A 24,744-nucleotide genomic window follows, 5' to 3' on the forward strand; every position below is an offset into this window, starting at 1 on the left:
GCCGCGCGCGCCGGAAGTGACGCGCAGAGCGGAAGCCAGCGGCGCGTGGGGACGATGCAGGCGGGCGGCGCTGCTGCTGCTGGCGGCGGGGGAGGCGGCTTCGGGCCCGGCCTGGCCGAGGTGGGCCCCTTCGGCTGGTACCCGCCGCCCCTCCGCACGCCGCTCTTCTGCCCGCCGCCTCCCCCCTGGGAGCCCGCCTTCTGGCCGCCGCCGCACGATGGATACGCCCCGCCGCCGCCGCCGCCGTGGTACCCGCCCGCCTACCGGGAGCCCCCGCGGGGGCCGCAAGCTGGTGAGGGGGCGTTGAGGGCGGTGGGGGGGAGCCAGAGCCGCGGCCTCACCTCGGTCCCTCCCTGTTCCAGGCCCTCCGATGAGGTGCACGTGGGTTTTGCCGGCTGTGCCTGACGCCTCCCCCTTTTCTCCTTCCTTTTCTTAAGGTGGGAATGGTAGTTTTCCTCACGACTGGCAAGGAGAGCAAGCGCCCGCGTTTTGTAAGCGGTCTTCGGGTGGCAATGCCAAGCAGAAGGTAAGGATGGGCGGTGGGTTGGGCTGTGTGACCTCCTCCAGGGGTCGCTTCTCATCTTTGCTGTTGTGTGAATCTGGTGGTGGTGGCAGCCACGTGGGACTTGTCTTCGTGGGCACGTGTGCCTTCTTTTCAATACACTATCACCAAAGAAGCATGGAAAGTAGGTTGCAGGAGGCAGTTCTCCATGTTTACTCTGCTCTCATGAGACTCCACCTGGAGCACTGTGTTCAGCTCCAGGACCCTCAGCACAAGAAGGACATGGATGTGCTGGAGTGAACCCAGAGGAGGGGATGAGGTTGATCAAGGCACTGAAGCGTGTCTCTTTTAAAAACAGGCTGCAGGAGTTAGGCTTGTTCAGAGACTTTTTTGGGAGTGTAGTGACAGGGCAAAGGGAAGCTAAATGAGGGTAGGATGAAATTCACCACTGTGAGGGTGGTGAGGCCCTGGCACAGGCTGCCCAGAGGAGCTGTGGCTGCCCCATCCCTGGAGGTGCTCAAGGCCAGGCTGGATGGGGCTTTGGGCAACCTGGGCTGGTGGGAGGTGTCCCTGCCCATGGCAGGGGGCTGGAACTGGGTGGGCTTTAAGGCCTTTTCCAACCCATTCCATGAATCAGCTTGCAAATCCTGAGCCCAGTGAAGGAATGGCATATCTGTAACATTCTAAAACAGGTAGAGTCCATAAAAGCTCTTACTGTGGTGATGTTCAGTTGTATAAGTTACATTACTTGTCCCCTGTGTTTTCAGCCTGGTCCCACTTTTGTGTATGGTGGGAGAGGGAAGGATCTCTGCTGCCCCCTGAGCTCTTCTCGCCTCTCATGTGAGAACAGCCATGGACTGACTAGATGGCCAGGAGACTTGGGCTATACCCTGTCCTCCTTTCAGCTGCTGATGAATCTGTGTCTGCCTTACATGTTTGCATAAGTGATAACTGAAAGGAAGTTGGTGAAGGTGGTGGAAAGGACTGAGTGCAGTGTGTTTTCTTTGGAAGATAAGAGACTTGAACTTCACCTTGTGTTGTTTTAGATGCTCTGAAGCATGTTTGAATGATTACATGTGAAATATGTAAATAATCTTTAATTAAAATGTCTTACTGTCTTCTGACTACTATCCTGATATGTTATCTTCCCAGAATAAAAAGAAAAAGGAGCCAGTTTTCTCCCACTACTGCGATACCTGTGACCGTGGCTATAAAAACCAGGAGAAGTATGATGAACATATTTCACAACATACACAGGTTGATGAGCTTGGCTTGTTTTCTTTACACTTTGATTTTTGATTTCATGCCTAAGTAGATAGCTGCAGCCGTGCTTTGAGTGGGAGACTTAGCAAAGACTCCTGAGCTAGAAAAAGTCTCATACCAGGACTTTTTGTGATCCCTGTCATGGGGGAGCTCTCAGTTTGGTTTTATTGCTAAACTCACTCTAATGTCATTCTCATGAGTCACTGCTAATTCCTCTCAGTGCTATGAATTACTTCAGTGATATCAGTGTAGCATGTTAAAAACCTGTGTGAAAATGCTGTACAGGAGAAGCACTTTAAAAATGAGTTCCTTTATTGCAAAGAAGTAATAAAATTAGAAATTTGACAGCCTTGCAAATCTTTCTCTTATTTTAACTTTGTATTTTCTCCAGTAACCAGGCATGTTGGCTTCATTGGCTATTCAAAAACCACATGGAAGTTACAAGTATACTAACACTGCTAACTGGTTTTGTGTCTGTTGGAATTGTGGCTTATGCTCTGTGCAATCATCTGGCACTGACTCTGACCTTTGCCTAAATGCTTGCTCTGATTTGCTTGTATAAAGTGTTCTTGTATCTTAAGTTCACCTCTTCCCTTTATCTTGCAGTGCACAGAAGAAGGCTGCAATTTCAATGCCCACGAGAAGTTGGTTCAGATTCACTGGAAGAATGTAGGTATCCTGGCTGGCCCTAAAATAACAGATTAGTACACTCCTTCCATCTGCCCTTCTCATTCTTCTGGGGCTTTGTCATTGTCTGGAATGACAACGTAGCACCTCTGAGTTGAATCTGTTATAGGGATCTTACAAATGAGAATGTTCAATACTTTTGTTTTCTAATGGATTCCTTCTGTGATTGCTGTCTGCAGCCTCAGCACTACCAGAGACAAAAGCAGTGTGATGCTGATATAATTGGTAGCATGGTGCTTTTTTTTTTTTTCTTCTTGTCCCCCTTAAAAGACCTGTGAAATTCTTCCGTAGGTACATGGACCTGGTGCTAAAAGAATAAAATTAGATAGTCCGGAAGAGATTGCTAAATGGAGAGAAGAAAGAAAAAAGTGAGTATCGTGACCTGTGAACTTGTTTTATATATGTAGCATGAGTGGTAACTGGATGGCACCTGAAGGACAGTAGGCAGCTTTGTTTGGCTCTGCAGAACTCCTGAGGTACCACCCTGTGCCCTGAGGGTGCTGGCTGCATACAGATGGCTTGGGTGGCTGTGGTAGAAAGCCAGGCAGGCACTGAGGTTCCCCAAATGTTTGATTTGGGTGCCCCAGGTTAGGTGGACGATCCATTCCTTTCCTGATTAGAGACATAAATGTCAGAGTGTTGTGTGCGTGTTAATAGCTGAGAAATCTGCAGCTCTTGTACTGACTCCACTTGTAACATGTGTTCAAACTTGTGCAAACTTTCACAGTTGGAGTCATTTCGGTAGATCCTGTTAGGGAGTTCTAACTTTCAAGACATTCCTGCATTGCTTGACACTTCTCGTGGAAAAAAGAATCCATGAATGATACCTCAAGCAGTCTGACTCGCATTGTAGCAGGGATACCAGGTTAAGTTCACGTGGAAGTGCTACTTCTCATTTCACATTCTGTGATGTGAGTGGTGTAACTCTTATTTAGCAGCACTGAAGTGTTTAAAAAAAAATCTTTGTACTTTCAAAGACCTTATTACAGTGGCTTTTCATCTCTTTTACTGTGAAAAAGTCTAATCTTCAGCAGATGAAAGATGATGCAGGTTTTCCTCACTTCTACCGCTGACTTGAATCCAGTCTTGTGAGTGAGCAGTGCATGGGTTTGCTTCCATGGGCAGGAGTCTTGTATGCACAATGGGAAGTGACATAAATTACATCAGGTTCACTGATGATTAACTTTGGCATTCTATTGGTGGTCTCTTTAAATGAAAATAACCTGCTGTGTGTGTTTTCCTCTCAAAAGATATCAAGCAATTCTCTTTATTTAACAGCTTTTCTTGATCTGGAAACAAAAGTTTCTTCTGTGCTTAAAATGCCTTAGTTAACAATACTGGAGTTGCTTGCGGTCTGTGCAAGTCCATGTTTGGTGTTAAATTAGTTCTTGTTCCAAGGTTTCCTTCAAAATGTACTTAAAAATAGCCCATCCCTGTTTTTTTTTTTAATTTTTGTTCTAAATGTTTTTCTCTCTCCTCCCAAGACATTTCAAGTCTATTTCTTACGTTGTCCTTAGGCTTCTGTCTTGGAGCTACTGTAATGAAACCAAGTCTGGGCCTCAAGGGAGAAGTGAATGGTTGCATGTAGGGTCCCTTCATTTTCAACTTATTTCTCAGCTTACATACTTGTGTGCTTTGGGATGGTGTAGGAGAGTGGCTGGTGCTAAGGTGTAAGCTTTGAAGTGGTGTTCAAGGTGTGTGAGTACACGCTGTACCATGTACTAGGACAGTAGGGAAGCAGGAATTGAACATACAATCATGTTTTATATCCTGTTTGGGGATTGGGTGCTGCGACCCAAGGCCATGGTTAACGAAGGATGATGCTCTGCCTGAGAATATTTGTTCTCTTCCTAGAGACTCTGGTAGATACTGTTCTTTCATATGATGAGTATGATTTGGCTGTGGTACAAGGTTGTGAGCTTTTCGTTTTGTGTGGGACGGTAAAACAAATGGAAATGCCTAAGTGTAGTCATGACCAAGGAAAAAGGCAGCGTGTGATGGGAGCCTTCCGAACCGCGGCCACTAGATGGAGCAGTGCGGCGGCTTAATTTGGTACTTGTGCTGTTGTGCAGGCTTCTTTGCTGTAAGGGATGTGTGTGGAATGACTGCCTGGGTGGCTTGTGTTACTCTTTGCACAGCGAGGAAGCTGTCCCAACTTTCTCTTTTAAAAACAAAGGAAGCTTTTGTGAGGCATTAATTGGGTCTCCAGCAAAGCAGCAACTTCGCACTGAAGACCTGCTGTTGACTGGCAGTAAACACTGCATGGTAAAGAAAAAGGGGGTGCCAGAGGGAGTCTGAACTAGTAGGCAGCTTCTGTTTGTGGTCAAAGGAGAAATCCTTTTTCTTTATAAAAGTTCTAGTCAGAGCTAAGAATAAATCATCACAAGCTAGTTAGAAACAAACTACTGATGACCTAAAAAGATCCAATGTACTTATTTCCATGTTGCATCCCTAACATTTCTGTCTTGCTTCTTCTTTCAGCTCTCATAAATTACTTAGAGTTGAGATTTTCTCTTTAATCAGCTGCTGTGCTGCTCAGTTGTCTCTTGCTAACATCTATTGCAAAGAGGCTGTGTTTACAGTGCAGCATTACTCATGATGAGGAAAGGGAGAGGGGCAAGCTGGTAACGAGTGAGTATCTCTGCACTAAGCATGCCAGGTCAGAATGCTCTTTCCCACTCTTTCTATAGGATGCCCTGGTTGCTGTTTCAGTCTGTCTGTACCTAAAAGGCTTTTTAATGCCTTTTGGCCTACTGAACCTGATAAGGCAGGCAATCTGAAGTTAAATGGGCAGCGATAGAGACAAAATTTTACAGGATCTAATGTTTTTTCTGTTTTGCAGACAACTGGTTGTGGAGTCAGACATTGGCTTCGGTGATTACAATTGCTTTTCTTGTTCTGATTTGTCCTGTCTGCTGTAACTGCTGGGAAATGTGCTGTCTTCAGCACTTTTAAATGCAAGCTTAGGGGGAATTACCAGCAGTGCATTTCCTTAGTGTGTCAGAATGTGGCATTGCTGTCTTCCATTCTTTCCAAGTGAAATCTGAGTCCTGGTAGGCCAGCTGTTTTCTCAGGAAGAACTGGTTAGAAAGATTATCAGAAAACATGACAAAGCTGCTCTGATGCTGAAGCAAATGATTAAATATATTTCTTTTTTAGGTTCTAATATAGCACCGGATGACTTTATCTTGTGTATTGCTTCTAAATTCTGCCTGCCTGCCTTGCTTCTTATAATCTGCTGGGTTTTGGTCCAGTTCAGGAAATACAGCAGTCCAAGCCTGCAATTTATCTGATAGGCTGAGCATGTGCTTAATGAATGAGGGCCAGTGCTGTCAGCCAAACCACTTCTTATTAATTTGTGATCCTCTAGCTGAATAATGATAGTTCTAGAACAGCTTGGCATCCTCTCTGGTGGTGCTTTCATAGTAGTTAAATACATAATAAGGAAAATGAATTATTAGGGTCTGATAAAGCTAAAGACAAAGCCAAGTGGATTGAATGCGTTGTTAGATTAAGGTGGATGTGGATGGGAGAAGTACTTGGGATTGCTGCTGTGCACCAGTAATAAAACTGCCTCATGGTGAAATCACCCTGGAGATGCACTGCCTGATAAAATGCCTGGGAGTCTTGGAAGGGGACTTCATCAGCTCCATCAAATTCAGTTTGAATTCCTCAAATTCAGTGCAAAGTGCTGGAGAAACAGCTCAGGTCTGTTTTCAGCTAGGCATTGGCAAAGCTTTTTTTTGACCAGTGCTTCCTTAGAGCTAGTTTATGTGGATAAGATGGAGCATGCTGGGCTATGAGTGCAGTAGCCAACATCATACATGATTCATTTACTGAAAAATCATCATTTGTTAAGGCACACTGAGTTAGTTATACTTCACTATTACCATTTTCTATCTCTGGGAGCTTAGAGTGTCCTTTACCTGCATATCGTTTTGTTGGTGCAGATGTAGTCTGAGCCTTTGAGTTTTCTAGTGTTACCTTGACACCTTCTGCTGAAAAACTTCCACGTGGTTATAGAAGCATCTTTGGGTGGAACCTGCAGCTGTTACGAAATGCGGCTGCTGCCTTGGGCAGTACTGACTTCTGTCAAAACTGTCTGTCCATCAGGGCCTGGTTTAACTCCCTCTTACAAGAAGTCACTGGGGTTTGTAAAGCCTTTTTGTTGACTGATGAGGCTTTCTGTAGTCAAGCTGTGACAAGCTGTTTACAGGACCTGGGTGCTGGGTTACTTCTCTTTCAGTGGTGCCTGTAGCTAACATTTTAGGAACCACATCTTACAGGGGGAGGAGGGCATACCTTCAGAGAAGGATATAAACCTGGGTCAGCTCATCAGATACTGTTACATAGCCCTTTATCTGGAGGCACTGAGCATGGGCCCTTGTCACACATCGTTCAGGAGCAGTCTTCATAAATTTAGCCTGCCTGAATAAGAACTCTGTCAAAAAAATCTTTCTGGCCTATCTTGAGTATTTACTAGCTGTTCTTGTTGATTTTTTTGTAAACCATGGGGCTCCATGATGTAGTTGTACCTCAAGACCAGGCATCAGCCTCCACTTTGGGATGACGTGGATCTTGCTGCCTCCTTGGATAGATCTAGCTGCTGCGATGTGCTTGCACATGCAATAACAAAGTGAGGTAAAGATAATGAATAAAATGCCGTTGAACCTCTCAGTCCAAGTTGGAGAAGATAATCAGTACAGGTGCTATCAGATGTACTTTTGCAGGAACACTGAGCCTTCAAATTTGAGCTTTCTACAGCTGTTAGCTCCTGTCTGTCAACTGAAGAGGCTTTCTGAGAGAAGTTTGTCTGTCTTGGCACTGAATCTTGAACTAAAAGCATTCACAGAGTCCTTTATGGTGGCTCAGTAGAGGGAGTGGTAACTCAGAGGAATGAGAGTGGGAGGCAGTTGTGTCTCAAACCACGTTTTGAGAGCGTGTCTGAATATGTCGTTAATCAGCATAACTGCAGGAGCACTTGGAAGACACTTTTGTTCCTCCAGAATTAAGGGTCTTCCCATATGTCCTCTTAAAAGAATAAAAATGTGCCTAAGACAAGCTTGGGGTTCTTCTGGGCATAGTTAACTCATTTAAAGAGCACTTTTCCTGTGGGCCTTACTCATGTGAAGGAAAGCATCTTCAGTTTTATCCTAAAACTGTGGAGAGCTGCCAAGCACAGGGGTCTTTGAATGTAAAACTCTCAAGATTAAATAATTCATTCCACACCTGCTGTTTGCTGGGAGTTTTATAATGTGGATGAAGGAATGTAGCTAATGGGGAAGAACAGAAGAGACATGTCCCTGTGCTCATTTGAGCTGTGTGGTGGATTTCTGGGAGAAATCCAATGAAAATAGACTTTGACAGCCCATACTCAAATCCTCTTGAACGAGACAAGTTCTGCTTAGGTGTGTCTTAGAAAATACTTTTCATCTTTTTCTCTTGGTATGTGGTTGAAGCTGTCTTCCATCAGTGTGAAGCAGAATGTTCTTGCTGTAAAACGGAGGAGATGCATGTGATAAGATTCAATAATTAAAGCTAGGTGTCCTTTTTGATAGCTACATTTATAGTAAGGAGCTGTTTGAAAATGGAATATCACTAAACTTAATAGACTTATCAAATATTGATGCTCTGTGCTGTTCTCCAGAAATGGGTGGGGGTGTTTCCCATTTCCTACATTTATCTCAAGGCACAGGGATTTAGCTAACTGGTGTTTACAGAGCAGCCAGTTAAGGCTCTGACAGCAATTTACAGGAGGCCTTGCATGTTAGGACCAGTGTGGTGTTCATCCGCAGGGAGGGATGGGAGGAGGGGGGGTGGGGAGTGGGAAGAGAGGGGTGGTTTGTGAGATGATTATAACAGTAGGTTTGTTTTCTTTGTCTGCATGACTTAGCAATTCTTGAAACTGGAAGAAAAAGGGGCAGTAATATTGGTGTAATAGAGGTCAGTATGCAAGCCCCATAGTGAGGAAGCGTGTAGGTTTTTTCCTTAGCTATCCTATTAAGGGAATTGTTTTCACCCAGAAGCTGTTCTTGCAAACTTTTTTTGCAGAAGAGTCCGGCTGTCCTTTTGCTAAAGGAATGTTATACCCCAGGATCCCTCAAATACTCCAATTAAAGCACCATAAAGTGAAATTGCAGGACTAAATCATGCCCTGTTGTGCGTAGGAGCAGGTTGAGGGACCAGAAGCATGACTGTACTGTTTGTCTGTAGCTCGTCTGTTTATGTAGATCTAACAATGCCAATTTATGGGATTTCTTGGTATTGATGTAAGTAAGCATAATTACTCAGGCTTCTTTTCCTTGCCATGCCTTTTGAAGGAAGAAGCGGGCTGCTGCCTTTCCATGAAACACCTTAAAAATCTCTTATGCTTCTAGAGGATGTTGGTTTGATAAAGGGTGAATTGACCAGCTATGGTGAACATCTGAAGAACGAATGTTTTTTTTTTTCTCCTAGAAATTTTCCTACGTTAGCGAACATCGAGAAGAAGAAGGTGATGCAGATGGAGAAGGAAGAAAGGGGAGAAGTTCTGACTACCCCACAGTTTGGGTAAGCATTTCAGAACAAAGCTTCTGAGCTCATGAAGAGGAAGGTACGCTCTCTTACTGTGGTGTCCAAGTACTCAATGCATTCACTGTTCGCACCATCTAGCTGACTTTAGCAGGGGACAGGCCACTTGACAAATTGCAGATGTAGTGTTCCTCTTGTTTACAGTGCTTCGCAGTCCACTTCAGTGAAATTAAACAATAATTGGTCTAGAAACCTGATGTTCTTGCTGAATTCTGCACTCCGGCTTGTTTGAGAAAAGCCCATTCTAGCAGCCATTTGTTAGATCACCCTAACCTTGGTCTCTGAGAAAGAAATAATGGGGATAGAACGTAATGAATCTAGTGGTCTAATCCTCTTATGCCTGAAAATGGCCCAGGGAGACTTTAGGAGTGGATTTGGCTTCTTAGCGCTCTACTTTCAGATGATAAATCAAACTTTAAGTGAAGAGCAGAGGAAGAATTAACTGTTTTCATAGCTTAAGCAATGCTTTTGTTGCTTTTTTTTACCCTCCATCTTCATTATCTACCTGCTACCTTTGTTATGGGCCCAGTCCTTGGTCCTCTTGGATTTTTGTCTCCCTGATACTGTGAATTACTTTTCACTTTATTATTGCTTCATTTTCTACTCTCCACAGTGTCAGTGTTACATGGAAACAGCTCCATTAGCTCTGCTTTAGGGCCTGTGGGAAGACTTTTAAATAACCTAGGAGTGGTGGATTGTTGGTTTACTTGTTTATACTGGAATGACTGGGCCAGAAAGCAGGAGTGGACCTATTTCGAAGGGACTCTTGCTAAATTACATTTGACTTTTTCATCTCCTTGAAAAAAAAAGAACTTTCACTATTTTAAATAAGGTGAACTAGTGCAGGATAGGGTTTGTGTGAGGCTAGTATAATTTGTTAAAGATAATAGTGCAAAATAATTTGCACAGCTGCCTTTTATGAAGGAAAGGCTTATAAAAGACTGAAATAACATCTTTTTCTTCCTTCAAAAGATTAAAAAGGTGCGGGAGGGACCAAAGCTACAAATGTGGAATTATGTTTAGAGATTCTTCTAAGCAGAGATGAGTTTTGCTTGTCAGAGTAATAAACTGCGTGGTGTCTACAGGTTTATTCGGTAACTCTTGTAGCTCTTCTGGTGAACTGTGAGTCAGAGACCATATGTAGTGTTAAATGTCAGTCAGAAATTCCATGCTTATCTATTAGATGTGTCAGGAACTTTATAGCTGGAAAATTGTTCGGGAGGAAAAAAGCCCTAAAAACCACTGGTTGCTGTTTGCTTCCACTTTGACTTTTTACATCTGGTTGATTTTAGAAACTAATTTCGTATTTTTTTTCCCCTGAACTGCTAGCCCTGTCTGCTTCATCTGCTGTCCAAAAACCTGTTGTTTCTGCTTGGTGTATCAACAGGAAAGATTCTGGAATTGGTGCTTATCTGGCAAACTTACTGATGCACGAGGCAAAAATAGAATAGAGCTTGTTCTCTGCAAGCTGTACTATTAAAGCAAATAGCTAAGGAAGATTTAGAAAGGATTAGATACTTAACACTTCTGCAGCACTTTCCATTTGTGGTTCTCTGAAGTGCTTTACAACTGCTAATTCTCAGCATCCCTGCGTGTGAGATTAGAGATGCAGAAGGACCACTCTGGCAGTCTGTGTGGTGTCTCGCAACAGCTAATTAATAGAGCGTGGCTCTTCCACCTCTTTGAATGGGAAGTGACGAGTACAGCTTGCAGTAGAGGAAGGCAGATGCCAGGCTGAGGTTTGTTGGGATATTTGTGACCTTGGGGCTTCTTTCTGGGTGTTTGGGGCCCCAGGGAAATCCAAGGTATTTTTTAACACTTGGCCAAGGATAGAATGTCTAATTGAGTCTATATGTGCTCAGTAGCATCTGTTTTACAACAATATCCTGAACATGGAGCCCTGTTGTACAATTCAAGAACGCAGTTTGGTCTTAAACAGAGGTGAGTTATGGGAGATAACATCAGCCTGATGTCGTGGATGAGAGACTGATGCACAGGAAGGAGGTGGCTTCTCTTGAATCACAGGAGAGCTAAGGTGGGTGATGTTAATGATGGCTGAGAAATCAGTGCTAGACAGTCAAGAAATGACTGGAGGATTGAGTGTTTTGTCACAATACAAAGCAATTTTGAATGCTAAACCTGGTCCTGTTCTCCTCTTAAGAAGAGCTTACAACTGGACAGGTGTGGAAGAGGGAAACATGAGTTACAAACGGAAACACTTCTGTGCAAATGGAGGTGGGTGGCTTAGAAGGGTTGTATCACAAAAGAAAACTTGCATAGGTGTGAAGAGGTAAATAGAACAGTTGGTGTTTCTTCTAACTCCAGTGAGAGTAGTTGTCAAATGCCCATTTTATTCATCAGAATGAAAACCGGAGGAAGTTCTTTTTCACAACATTTAGCACCTCTCTGCAAGTCTTTGGGAAATAGAAAGTTTTACACAACACCCCACAGCACAACACCAAACTATCGGTGTCTTGTGAGCATCTCTGGTTGGAGAGGGTCCCTAAGCAGTCGGCTTCTGAACGCTGGAAAAAGATGAGAAATGTGACTGCTTGTGAGGGAAGGAAGAGCACAAAAACCAGATCTTCTGCTGGTTGCTTATCAGTGACAAGGTGCCAGGTTGAAAATGTACCTTCGGGGCTGTCCTTTAAGATAAACGTCTCAAGAACCAGGGAGAAGTGTCAGGAAGAAGCTCTTGACCAGGCATGGTGTTATGCAGTTGACTAGGGTAACTCAAAGGCCCTAGCTAACAGGATCTCTGCTGTGCTGTTGGTGAGACTGAGGGAGAGAGTGCTGAGCCGAATCAACCATGGGACTCATTCAAGATTGTCAGATCTCTTTTGTGGTTGTTTTTGGTACTTGAAAATAAGTATCTTCAGGAGGCTTACATTTTCATTTCTGTATTTGCTTTTCTGTTGTTAACACCTATTCTGTCTGTAGATTGAGTTATTCTGTCCAGGTTTGTCTTCCTACAAACACGTTTAGAAGACAAGTGGAATTAGCATGCTGTTCTCATCCTATAGTTCTGTAGTTTGCTTTAAACCCTGCTGTCCTGATGGAAGCTTTCTTTCCTCTTCTACTAGAGATGAATGGCCTGTTAACTAGATGCAAGGGTAGGCAGTCATTGAAATTAATTCTTCACTGAGCTGTAGCTGGAAAAAGATTTAAGAACTGGAAGTATGCTAACAGTAGATGCCTACCCTCTAATTCCACATATGCTCTGCCTGTTTTCAGTGACTTCATTGTTTAAGTGCAGTGAATGTTTATTGATTTTGTAATTTGAAATGAAAACACTGTCTTCACATGGTAGGTGATCAAGGAGCTTGCTTAGCCTTTTGCCTTTGTTAAAAGATAAAATTCATCAACTTCAAACTCTTCGCTAAGGTTCCAGCTTGGTCACATCCTGCCAGTGAGATGGTTTGTGACTGCGTGTGTGGTCAGGTTGTCATTTCTGTGAACTTCCTTTCTCTCTTCCAGCAAAATGAAGGGGATGTGGAAAGCTGAAGATGAGAGGCCTGGGCAGCAAGGAAGGCAGAGGAGGAAACAGAAGCGCCAGTTCTGGAAGAAATTTAAGAAAAATGGTGGTGATGATAAGGTACCATCACAAAGAAATCAAAACGAAGCTAATGGACCGGAGAACAGCACGTGTGAGAAAGAACAGGAAAAGCAGCCTGTTTTGGAGGCTCAGCCATGCATGAAGGACGTGGACCCTCTCAGTCTTCTGGCAAACAGCGATGTTGGTAAGATGAAAAACTTCATGTAGCACTGCTTAAGTTATTACTAACCTCTTGTGCAGCTAGCAGCTTCTGGGGAGAACTGGGGATTTAAAAAATAATAAACACACCACGCAAACTTAGTCCTTGATGGAAAGAGGGCTAATTGGGCATGTTTATTATAAATTCTTTTAGTAGAAGACTAATGAAAGGCTTTCCAGTATGCTTGGACAATAATACTACAGAGCCTGTTGTCATACTTCTCATTGTTATTAACAAAAAAGTCCAGTTTTGTGGCTAAAATAATTCTAAGGTCAGTATGGTCAAAAATTTATAACTTTGAACATAGGCCAACATCCCAGTGTCTGAAAGTTGGGTTTAGAACTTCCTTTTATCTGGAGACTTCTGTACAGATGTATCCTGATTCAGGACGTGGTCTTCTAAGAAAATTCAGTGAATGTTGTGGAGTGGGTCTGTGCTTTATCTAAAGGAAATGGGGTAAATCTTGCAGTTCAGGCAGCTTCTGCCCTACTTTCCTGTTACAGGCCTAGTTGGTGAAGAACCTAAAATCCAAAGTCAATGAAGAAGGTGAAAAGTTCTGATTTAGAAAAGCTGACACAATGTTTAAGATGCTGACAGCATTAAGAACTTCATAAGATTGCTTGCAAGCCAAGTTAATCATATAAACACAGGGAAAATCTAGCAAGTTATTCTGAAGTGTTTTTGCTTGAAGCATCAGATTTCTTCTATCAAAAACATCTTAATTTGAAGAGGGGAGACGGGAAGTAGGAGTGTCTTGAATATGAAAAATATCCACGCTGGATATTTGTCTTGGCTTCATATTCCCAAATACATTACTAGCTTTAAATCAATATTTAGCTATCAAAATGAAAAGGGTTTCTGGGCTCTTAAGGGAGCACCTCAATTCTATTTTTGTTAAAACAAATACTTGACCATAATCTTATTCTATCCATCACCTCCAAAGATAAGGAATCCTTTTTTTTTTTTTTTTCAAAACACTAAAAGAAGGGCAGCAAAGGGAAAATAATTTGAGCCTTAGGGAATTGATATCAGTAATTTTGGGAAGGAGACCATAGGGATTGGCATCAGTAAATGGAACAGTGTCGAAGACAATGTATAGAAATGTCTGTACACTTGGTGGTTTGGTGCTTGTCCTTGGTCTGAGCTAGATTTCTTAGGAAGATACAAGTTTCTTTTTGCTGTGGTGTTCAGGAAGGTGGAGACTGACTGGGAGACCAGCTGCCTATGTTTTGGGGGTGAAGAGGAGTCTCATGAGCTAGGCACAATGGTAGGGGAGAAACAATAGCATCTGAATTAAGGTACTGGAAGTTTGGCCTGCAAGCCAGGGCGTTTTGGAACCATCAAGCAGTGTGACAACAATCATTTTTAAAGACTATTTAATATCCCTTTGTGTCCTGTAACACTGAGAGCATGAAAACAATGTCTTGCCTTCTATGAGTTAAATCATTTAAAAATGACATTAAAATGCAAGCATTTTCCCCTTAATTTCAGTTTTTGTTAAGTTATCTAGCTTGTTCTTGATATTTTCCATATGTGTATATTTTCTGAAGTATTGCTGCTTACTTTTTTTCATGAGCGTGTTTTGTTTTCCCTGTGCTGGCAGCAATATAAACTCCACTGATTCAACTATTTATAATATAGTCAGCGATGATGTAGTGCTCTTAGAATATGGCAAGTAAGCTGGCTTATACTCTATTTTTAGCAATAGGGCTAGAATGCATCCCCTTGAAAGACTTCGGATGCTGAGTTTCTCCTGTGGAAATCATAATCCCCAATTAGTGGGAACAAGAGCTCAGCATCCCTGTGCGATGTGTTTATTCCACTAATCTCGGCTAGTTGGGAAAAGAGGGGTGATCAAATAGAACTGCATTTCTCCCCAGCATCTGTGTTTTGCTTAATGATAGAAATTTGAATTATACCAAGTACAGCTAGTAACTTCTGGTATAATAGGTAGAAAAGGAATGTGTTATCACATGTTATTAAAAGCAGTTGAATTTTTATACAGTTAAGTAGAACAAACATTTTCTTTTAAAATCATACCACTGAAAGCCATGATTTTGCTGTATAGAAGCATTTTGTTGGAGTATTTAGAGCTTTCAAACAGCAGCAGCCCTTTCTCTAGAGGCAATGCCTTTTTTGCATAATGCCTTCACTGAAGTTCTATTCCTTAGCCGGTTCCTTCAAAGCTAAGGAAATTGAATGAGATGAAGAAAAGGACACTTTTCTCCTGATTTATAAACAGAAATAAGGTGAGATCAGCCTGTCAGGTCTAAACCTGACCCGGAACAGTCAATTCTAGTCAGTAGTTCATAAAGCATCCTCCAAGGGTGGTACTGTCAAATAGAGAATGTACTGTAGTAAGTGTCTTCCTAATTAGCCAAGAAGCAAAGAAGTTTGTCACTTTTAACAGTTTCTACAAACTGATTTTTGCATATTCATTAACTTATTCATTAATTCATTTTTCATTTCATGTGGCTAGATGGTTTTTAAGCTTAGTGTAAAAAAAAAAAAGGCATCTGACTCCAGTGTGCACTTCAGTTTGAATGCGATAGAAGTAAAGAGCAGCTATGAATCAACATAATTTGGAGTAAATGTCAGAGCTTTACAATTGCTTAAATTTATGTGAATGCAGTATGTTCTGGTAGGAAAACGCACTGCATTTCCCTGAACTTCCAGTGTGTTTGGGAGTTGATGTGACTACTAAAGATAATCAACCTCTCAGAAAACGTATGGAGTAAAAAGAGGCAGATAAATACACAGGTGTTTATCTAAAGCTACTTATCTGAAGTTGTTCTAGCATAGAACATGAGCTCTAATAAATCAAGTTGACAATTGTTGATATATTAGAAGAAAATAGCCAAACACTTGTGATTTAAAAATAAAGATCTCAAAAGTGTTTATTACAGCATAGCTGCTTACAAAGTATCGGGCAGCTTTCCTGTGGGGTGTGATATTCAAGCTTAAACAGATGGGGGGCAGGAGAGGGCACAACTTCCTTGTGAAAATAAGACTGCAACCAGGCTTTTCCTAGTAGCCATTTCATCACTTTTGTGCTTCTTGCCTCTTTTTTTGCCTTTCTGGTATTCTTTTTTTGGAGCAGTAATATTACAGTAAGGCTGCAGTACCTCACTTACTCATGCATATCCATAATGCTCTGTGGGGATTTAAGTATCAGCCTGAAGTCCTGCTGAAACCATATTTGTTTAATTTGTGGCGTAGGCCCTAAAATGTCCCTTATGAACTCTTTTACTGTCCAAGAATTTTTGTTGCTTGTGCTTTGCATGAGGCTAACCGTTGTTGTGAAATTATTGGCTTTCTGAATCCCCACCCCTGCCTCCACAGGACTAAATCCAGTGAGACTTCAAAACATATTATGAAATCCTCTTTCTTTTTTCCCCTGAGCTTTATAAGAAAACCTGTAATTATGTTTAATATGTGAAGAAAACCCAAGCTGTTGTTCAGGGAATTTGAACTTCACCTTGCTTCCATAGCTTTGCTAACTGTAAATCTCAGTGGTGAGGAAACTTTTCCACAGAATATCTGTAAAGAGTAGGCAGGTATGTTCTTTATCAATCCATGGTGTTGAGCAATGGTGCCTATCAGTCTGTCATGATCAGTTAAGGTGGCTGTTCATACAGGAGAACTCGGGGAAAAAATCATCTTGGCTTCTCTTCCCCCACAGAGTCTGACAAGGATGAAGAAGCAGCTGAAGATGGGAAGCTGGGGATGACAGTTGTTCCCAAGCAGGTCACTTCAGCCCTGAGTTCGTTGTCAGCCAACTACGGCAGTGCCTCTGAGAGTGAGCCTGAAGGTGTGTATACGCTCATACTCTACTCTCTTTTCCTTCACAATGCTGATGTAAACTGCAAGCACTGAGTACTCAAAACTTGTCGATAAAGCATAGGTGTTGCAGGATAAAATGCAGCTTGTGAACATCAGCCAAGCTGTTAACATAATGTGAATTCAGTGGCATTGGCTGTATCTCCAAAACATCTGCTTATGGAACTGCCTTGATTTTTTTGGGGTCTGTCTGGCGGTGCTGTAATTCAAAGCTGTCTTGTATAAGCTTAAAAATCATCAGATAAAAGTGAAGAGATAAGCTTGGTAAAGGTTATGCAGAGGGATGTTTTTGCAGTCTGTGTTGAGATCTCTCCAGCGTGCTTTCGGTGGCATGCTGGTACTGGTACGAGTCCTGCATAAAGAAGCAGGGAGGAGTGAAAGCATATGTCATCCTCCTCCCAGTCTGTTTCCCCATTCTTCCTTCCTCCCAGTTTGAGCACTAAATGGGTTACGTTATGGTGTGAGCCGTTGCTTGTTCCCAAGTACAGCAATAACTCCTCATCTTGGAGAAGTACCCAAACAGAGTGGGGCACTTGTGCAGTCAGCTGGTGCACTGCAAGGACCTTGTCCACTTGGGCTGTGCCACGTCTAATTCCTGGCCTTTTTCTAGCCCTACAGCATATTTCAGAACATCTCAAATAGCGTTTCCTGGAAGATTGAGTGGGTTTCTTCCCCTGCTTTGTTTGCCTTTTCTCAGCACTGACCTGGGTTGAAGGGTGGATGTAAATTTCTTTGGTTAGGGTGCGTATCATCAAGCTTCCCAAGGCTTCTAGGGGTGTGCTGTTGGGGTGGAAGGAAAGCAGCCTGTCTTGAGTCTTGCTTCAAATCATGTTTGAATAGAGCCAAAAAGTGCTGTTACACACTTGCAGTGAACTAATTTCCATGCCCTTAAGGGCTTTTTCCCCAGAAGGCTTCTGGGTTTTGCAGTAAGACCTGCACTCTGTAGTGCTCGAATTTCATGCTTCTCTGAGTGTGTACATCAGGCGTATGGCAGAGCTGCTGCTCCTCGTTCTGCAGTTAATTAACATCCCTTTCTTGCCCCAGATGGTCTACCTGGAGTTACAGAGGGCATCCACTGAGCAGGGAGTTGAACCTGAGCATTTTCTCCCCTGTGCAGTGACTTCTCTCAGCTGCCAAGCTATGCTGTAAAGTGGAAGCAATGTACTTCCATGAGGCAGAGCTGAAAATCTCGTTCAACTTCTCAAAGTCAACCACACCTCCCTTCTGGTATATTGAAAAAACAGAAGTATTAAAGTATCTCACTGTTCTGTGACTGTTTAGAGAAGATTCTTTGCATTTAAACGCCAAAACCAAACAAAACAGAAAAATCCAAGCCAAACAAAAACCTCCCTTCTTTCAAGTAATCCTTGCATGTTTTTTTACATCAGGTTATGTGAGTAAGAGGTACTAATGAGCTGCCAGTGTGTGGGGATATAAGCATGCTAAGTCTAGGAGATAAGTGTTGGTTTTGTTATGTTTTTTTTAGAAGTCTCTGTCAGGATTGCAACAAAACCTGAGGAAAAACAGGCTGTGCTCAGAAACACGCCTCAAACTCCTGAAGCTCATCAGAATCCAAAGCTGAAGCAAGAACCTCCAGAATCTGTGGACACAACATTGAGAACCTCAAATACAAACGCGGGTTCCCCCAGAGGCCCTGATAAACGGGCCAAGAAAACGTTACCTCTCCTTCCAAAGCGTCGCCCCACCCTGCTGGAAATGGTAAGTGTGAGCACTAAAACGATGGCTGCTGCACCAGAGCAGCTCTGTGTGAGTGGCTCTCTACCCTGCAGGAAGTTAGAGCACCTTGTTAGCTTAGCTGGAGCAAAGGCCTTGGCTTAAAATAGCCAAGGGAGTGTTTCCCTCCGAGTGTAGATGCTGGAACAGACATACAAGTACCCTGGTGTGTGTTCAGGTAATGACTGACCTTGAGCAAGAGGTGACAACTTAATTGCGTGCCTAAAATGAGCTGCACAAAGAATAAGACCTTTCTTCCTACCTCTCCCCTTTCTGTGGTAATACTCTGTAATTTATTTGTATGTGACCCTGTCAGGTTGGTGCTGATCCTTCTCCCTTGGTGCCCAGCTTTGCTATTCAGCCACCTGACTGAGGAGACAGCTTCTTCAGCTGCAGTCAGACTTCTTCTTAAGGGTGTTGGTGATTTGAACTGCAGAGCTGCAGCCTGCAGATGCATGGATTTCCTTGTAGGCATGTTTAGACCACTCTGAGGAAGTGACAGCACGGGTGCCTTGAAGAGCAGGCTGTCTCAGAAGGGTCAAAAGATTTGTAGGGGGCAGTTCTGAGGTGTCATAGTTCTGAGTAACGATGTGAAGCACCCTATTTGGAACTTTAGCTCTCTTTGTTAGAGATAAAAACCATGCTAAAGCTTTTAGTAAGTGCTCAAAGCAGTACTGGCCAGGAGGGCAAGAGGAGGTAGGCTGTGCTTGTGATCCTGCGAATAGCCAGCATGAAGCTTCCCTGCCAAAGGAAGACTCTGGGCAGAGCTCAGGAGAAAGCCGGGTGCCACTGACATCAGGGCTCTGATACAGCACAGGATGTTGAGGCAAGAGATACTGGGGAAGGCACATCCCAAGCTGCAGGTCCGGGAGAAATCCCTTGATAGTCCTCTTAGCACATACTGCGTTTGCTGCCAAGAATTAAAGCTGCTAGTGACTGAAAAAGGAAGTGTTTGCCCTTTGTGCAGCTCCCCGAGCACGCAGTTGTCTTTATCTCTCGCTCTTCAAAGTCGTGGGTGATCAAAGCACTGAAGATTCTGGAAAAAAGTCATATGAAGGTCCTGCATGCTGGGGGAGGCATTAGAGATGCTGGCAGAACAAGGAAGTCTGAATTGTAGCTTGCCAGTATAGCCCACTTTTAAAATTGCCCTTTTTTGGCTTTCTAATGTTTAAAATTGTTGTTCAGGGATGTGTGCTGGGGCTGTGAATCACAGAGGGGCGCTTGAGATTTGCAGGTAGGCTTCTGCTGCATAAAAACCTTGAGGAAGCGAGGCTGAAATTTGGTAGTGAATCACCGCTGAAAACGTGTCCAAAAAGTGTAGTAGTAGTATGGCTCAGAAAAAGATGTCACCTCAGTGAAATGCTTCAAAAAAAGAAAAGGAGAGGGGGTAGAAGGTAGGGAAATAGCTGTGGAGATGTCTTGGCACTCATTAGACAGTCAGTTTGGGCACTACTAAGCATGTTTATTATAGTCACGCTAATGATGTGTGTTTAGCAATGCTACCAGAATAATAAGGCCTGCATTGCATTGCTGTTATCTATCAATGCAGTTAAAAAAAAAAAAAAAAAAAGGTGGGGTGGTGGTGTCCCACCTGTGCCTTTATTGGGCTGTTGGGGAGCTCAGCATTTCCTCCTGCAGAGAGAATCCCATTACACTGCCCCCTCCCTGCCCTGCTGTGCACCTCCTGCTTGAGGCAGGAGGCTTAGGAAAGCTGGTTACAGGTGCCAGTGCTCGTAATAGCTGGTGAGAGCTGCTTGCAACACCTCTTAATAAACCTAAACAGAAACATGTACTGCAAAGTGACTGGTGTAGACCACAAACTCCCAGCAGCAAGCTTCTCTGTGACTTTACGAGCCCAGTTTAAGCTATTAGACCTAGCTTGGTGGAGCACATCCCAAAATAGTTGCTGCTATTTAAACCCCCCAGTCTAGTAGGTGCTGAAAAATGCCCTTTCTGTGTATTTAAAGTATCTTTCACTCAGGTATTAGCTAATAAAAGATGCATGGGCTATTAAATTACAGATACAGGATAGCCTGCAAAGCTTAAGAGATGCCCACAGACTTGCTACCCTGCTGCACTGCCCATGGCCTAGAAGGCGTTCTTTAGTTTGGGTGTCTCTTGTAGTCCATAATAGGAGAATTTCATCATCTGGGTCTACTCTGGGAGATAACTGAGGAGGAAATTCCCAGTAGCTAGGTATATTCACTGACTTTCTATGCCACCTGAGACTTGTCAGCATGTTCAAGCTGCCTTAGTTCATCAACAGTGCTACATGAGTGGCACTTAAACGCCTTCATTTTGGGCATTTCAGGGTTTTCATCTGTTTCAGTGGAACATTTGTAAGTAGTATAGCGGCCCTTCTGAGCCTCTCATTGCAGAAGTGGTGTTTGACCATCAACCTGTGCTGCTGTAGCAGCTGCTGCTGCTTCCCAAAGGGCAGCTCCCTCCTTGCCTCCTTTCCAGATGCCTCATCTCACCTCTTTTGTGCTGTGCCAGGCCTTCTGCTGACAGTGTATCTTCTACTTTCCTGCACACACCTTGCAAAAGAAAGAAAAAAAAAAAAACTCCATGAAACCTAGCTGTGAGTTCCTTCTGTTAATCAGATTTGTTTTCTCCTGGGTCTTTTGTTGCTTTGCAGTTGCTGGCCCAGGACATCCGACACGAAAGGAATGTTATCCTGCAGTGTGTTCGGTACATCGTACGGAACGACATGTTTGGACTCTTCTTAAAAGCAGAACCCGAAGCTGGAACAGAGACTGGCCAGCCCTCTAAAACTACAGCAGAGACTTTGACAGACAAATGTGATGGATCTCATCGTTCCTGTAGCTCTGACCTTCAGTTAGCAGGAGGAGAAAAAGATGAATTAACAGCCTGTGGTGAGGAAGCACCCGTAGATCAGCCAGCACGGATAACTCACCCAGCAGATGAGGAGACGTGGGAAACCCCAGCAATTCAGTGTGAAGAAGCACTGTAGGAGATATCTGTGCTGGACAATAAAGCAAAAGCTCAGCTTTTCTACCCGACACTTCTGAAAGACATCGGTCTAACAAAATAAGGTGTATACTGAGAACTCTTAAAACCATGTTTCTGTTCTGCCAGAGGTTCACATTTCCTTGTGAGAACAGCAGCTGCGCTGGGTAATTGCATTTCCCCATGGCTGGAAAGCAGCAGTGACACAGGGTGAGCTTCCCTAGAGTAGGTGTGGATCCCTGCTTCGGAGCTTCATTGCTCTGTGTTTTCCTTTGATGTGGGCAGCATCAGTCCATCAACAGAGCCAAAGCAGTGCTAGGGTGGATCCTCCTTATGTGAAATTCTGGCCTAGAGTGTTTGTGAGTATCTGAGTGTCTAAAATTAGCTGAATGTTCCTCTGAAGCGGTACCTGCTGCATTTTTTCATGTTATTGGTCAAGTATAAATGAAGAGACAACTGACCTGGCTCTAAAAGTACTGCTTGCGCCAGGAGTCTCCCCTTCTCTGAACTAATTGAGTTGAGCAGAGAAATAGAAATGAGGGTGCAGACTGATGCAAGAACTTTCTTTAAAAAAAAAAAAAATTATTAAAAAGTAACCACTTTTACTGCTTGTGTCACTGCTAGATTGATGTTTGACCTCAGGTACCCACTGTTAAATCACAGGCCTTAACTCCTGTTGTTACCAGGCAGATTTAACTCTTGAAGCAAGCTCTTGGTGTTGGGAGCTCTAGGTTTAACTTCTCGAAATTTGGAAAGTTTACTAAGAGTTACTTGTTTGTCCCTCTTTAATATACTTGAGGAATTTCTTAGTCTGGAGAAAAGTCTTCCTTGGCACACTGTTCTGATGTTTGTTATGCTGTTTGTACATCATCTCGTGGCTTTCCATGAATCTTGCATCCTTCTGTGTGGCTGTACATACATGAACGGTTGTGAACATGAGGGAAAAAGCAAACCAAAACAAAGCAAACCAATTAGCCAAGGTTTAGAAACGAGTTCAGTCTTAACACTGCATTTTGAGTCCTTGTGCAGGTATTAATTTCACACTGACATGGAAACCGTGTCATGAACATGATCTATTACAAATCCTCCACTTCAAAATGTTTTGCTGCACTTCATCTTCTAGTCATGGTTAAATGTTGGAGATTAATTACCTTCTCAGGGATTGATTTTAGTTGGTTTTTTTTGGGTAGGAGTCTAGCCTTCAATTCCACCACCTCAAACAGACTCACGTGGCTTTTTTTTTTGTTGTTGCTTAACTGTATTTTGTCCTCTAATTCCTTAACTTTTAACCTGTGCCATACATCTCATCCGTGGCGTATAGAAAATGAGAAATAGCTGAAAACTGTCCCACTGCTCTGCTCTTTGTGGCTACAACTGCATATTGTGTCTGTAATGCACTAAGTTTATGGAATTACATAAATATCAACACCCTTGTACAAGTTGCGTGTCTCAAGAATGTGTAAATAGGCTGGAGCAGTGATCGCAAACATATTTCCAGGGCAGATGATTCATTCTTCCCATGATGGTCCCACAAAGCCACCTCAGTCACACTGTCTTGGGTACGGCTCTCACATCTTTACTGCCATGGAAAAAGCAGCAGGGGACTCAGCCACAGAGATTTGGCACTCGGGCAGAACCTGATTTCGGAGGGGATTGGTACCAGCGCTGTCGAACACATGGGTAACAACTGCACACATGCAGGAAAAGGAAACGGAGGTGTTGGAATTGCCATGAAACTGCACTTTAATCAACCCTGAATGTGCTTCTATCCCTGTCGAGTTGATGGCGGAGCTTTCTCTGACTGTATGCTCTGCCCTGTGTAAAAAAAACAAAAACAAAAACAAAAAACTTTAATCTGAATTCTTTATACCATTGTCATAGACTTTAATATTAAACTTTCACATAAAAAAAAAAAGCTTTGTCAGAAGAAAATCTTTTTTTTTAATTTTTTTTCCTGAGTAGGTAAGAGTTGGGCTGCTTCTGGGGGTGGTCTGTGCAAGGTTGCTGTATATGCAGCACGGGTCTTAGGAAATAATTGTTGGTTTATCCAAAATTGCTGTTTTCTGAGTTTTTCCTGAGTGAACCTTTTCTGTCACTTCTTACAGCAGATGCATGGAGACATGCTGCAGGTCTGTTAAACCCTGGATTGCAGTCATGATCAACAAGTGGAAGTTCTCAGTTCTCTCTTCTTCCCCACTTTTACTTTCCTCTTCTTCTAGGTCACGTTTGGACTGCATGTTGCCCTTCCTGATGTTCAACTTTGAATTCCATCTTTGGTTAGGAGAGCTGCCATAATGCTCTTTTTGTTTTTAGGTACAGTTAAATACCTACAGGCTTCTCCTGTCCCTGTGACTTGCCTGTTCTTTCCTGGATTGAAAGGGTTTTGTTTAATCCATTACATTCAGATACCTCTCTCTGTGTAAAAAACTTGGTTTTGCATCACGTCAGAAGCAACAAGTGTCTTAAGCTCTCTGTAGCTTTTAACTTTGTTTTTGTGTTGTGACTTTATTTTCCCCCCAACAGCACTGCAAAAAGAAGTCCTCCTCAGGCTTTGTGACTCATTTCAGCTAAAAATATTCCAGTGACAACTTTCACGCTTCTGAGATTTTATTTTTACCTTTCTTCTTTTGTAACTTAGCCACTGAGAATGTAGCTGTGAGTGCCTAGTTTAAATTCGGTTCCCTTGGATTTGTGTTTTTTTTTTTTTTTTTTTTTTAACCCATCTCATCAATTGAGAGAACAGTTGAGAGGGGTTGAAAAAATCAGATTTTACAGCTCTTTACTCTGTTTTGGTGATGGTGCAACTTAGGCAATCCGGGCTTTACTGTGCAAAGTCATGCTATGGCTCGGTGGCTCCTGTCTGAGAGGAGTAAGAGGAGCAAGTGGTGTGTTTTTGTGCTGTCCCAACCAGTATGGCTTGGTCAGGCCTGCTATTTGCACCTGATTTAGCCTGTTGATGTTGCAACCCTTGCATCAGGAGCACCTGGGATGGTTTGGACCCTGTGCAGGAGGGAGGTGCTGTCCGTGCTGTCAGCACCCATCCCCTGTCAGCTCCTCACAGCTGGGTGCCTCTCTGCTTCCCCTCCTTTGTGTTAATGACTTCACGGCATGACTCAGTTTATTTAGGATTAAGTCATATGGTTTTAGCAGTTCTTGCGTGTTTTGAAGGTGTTGAGGAGCAAATATAAACTATTTGGGCAGGTCATTGTGTCAAAGGCAGAAGTTTGGGCTGGAATATTGCAATCCCCAAGCTAATCTGCCTTATCTGGCCTGTCATGGACCAGCGTCAGTGTGAGGCTGCTCTTGAATGCCTTTAACAGCACGTGGGAATTGGGTAAGTTCCTGAGGGCTGGAAGAAATGCAAATGTCACTCCTATCCTCAGGAAGGAGGAGCTGGAGATGGACACAGTTCTCAAACTCATC

The 24,744-nt window shown here is 43.2% G+C and overlaps 1 protein-coding gene across 1 annotated transcript; it reads left to right on the top strand.

Annotated features, from left to right (window-relative positions):
• The first annotated feature begins 34 nt into the window (after positions 1-34).
• On the top strand, positions 35-23,204 carry NUFIP1 (nuclear FMR1 interacting protein 1). Its single transcript, XM_084281447.1, has 10 exons — positions 35-292; positions 438-526; positions 1,655-1,759; positions 2,372-2,434; positions 2,744-2,820; positions 8,909-9,001; positions 12,500-12,762; positions 16,460-16,588; positions 18,104-18,336; positions 20,990-23,204. Exons 1-10 carry the CDS (start codon positions 55-57, stop codon positions 21,323-21,325), a joined length of 1,626 nt encoding a protein of 541 aa, XP_084137573.1. The 5' UTR covers positions 35-54; the 3' UTR covers positions 21,326-23,204.
• Positions 23,205-24,744: the final 1,540 nt, after the last annotated feature.

The sequence above is a fragment of the Netta rufina genome (assembly GCF_964035555.1).
Source record: "Netta rufina genome assembly, chromosome: 1".
NCBI lineage: Eukaryota > Metazoa > Chordata > Aves > Anseriformes > Anatidae > Netta > Netta rufina.

Excerpts from the sequence above, each read along its gene's own strand:
- NUFIP1 (XM_084281447.1), top strand. The coding sequence starts at position 55 with ATGCAGGCGGGCGGCGCTGCTGCTGCTGGCGGCGGGGGAGGCGGCTTC. Across the intron at positions 293-437 it reads CCCGCGGGGGCCGCAAGCTG|GTGGGAATGGTAGTTTTCCT; the intron begins GTGAGGGGGCGT and ends CCTTTTCTTAAG. Across the intron at positions 2,821-8,908 it reads TGGAGAGAAGAAAGAAAAAA|AAATTTTCCTACGTTAGCGA; the intron begins GTGAGTATCGTG and ends TTTTTCTCCTAG.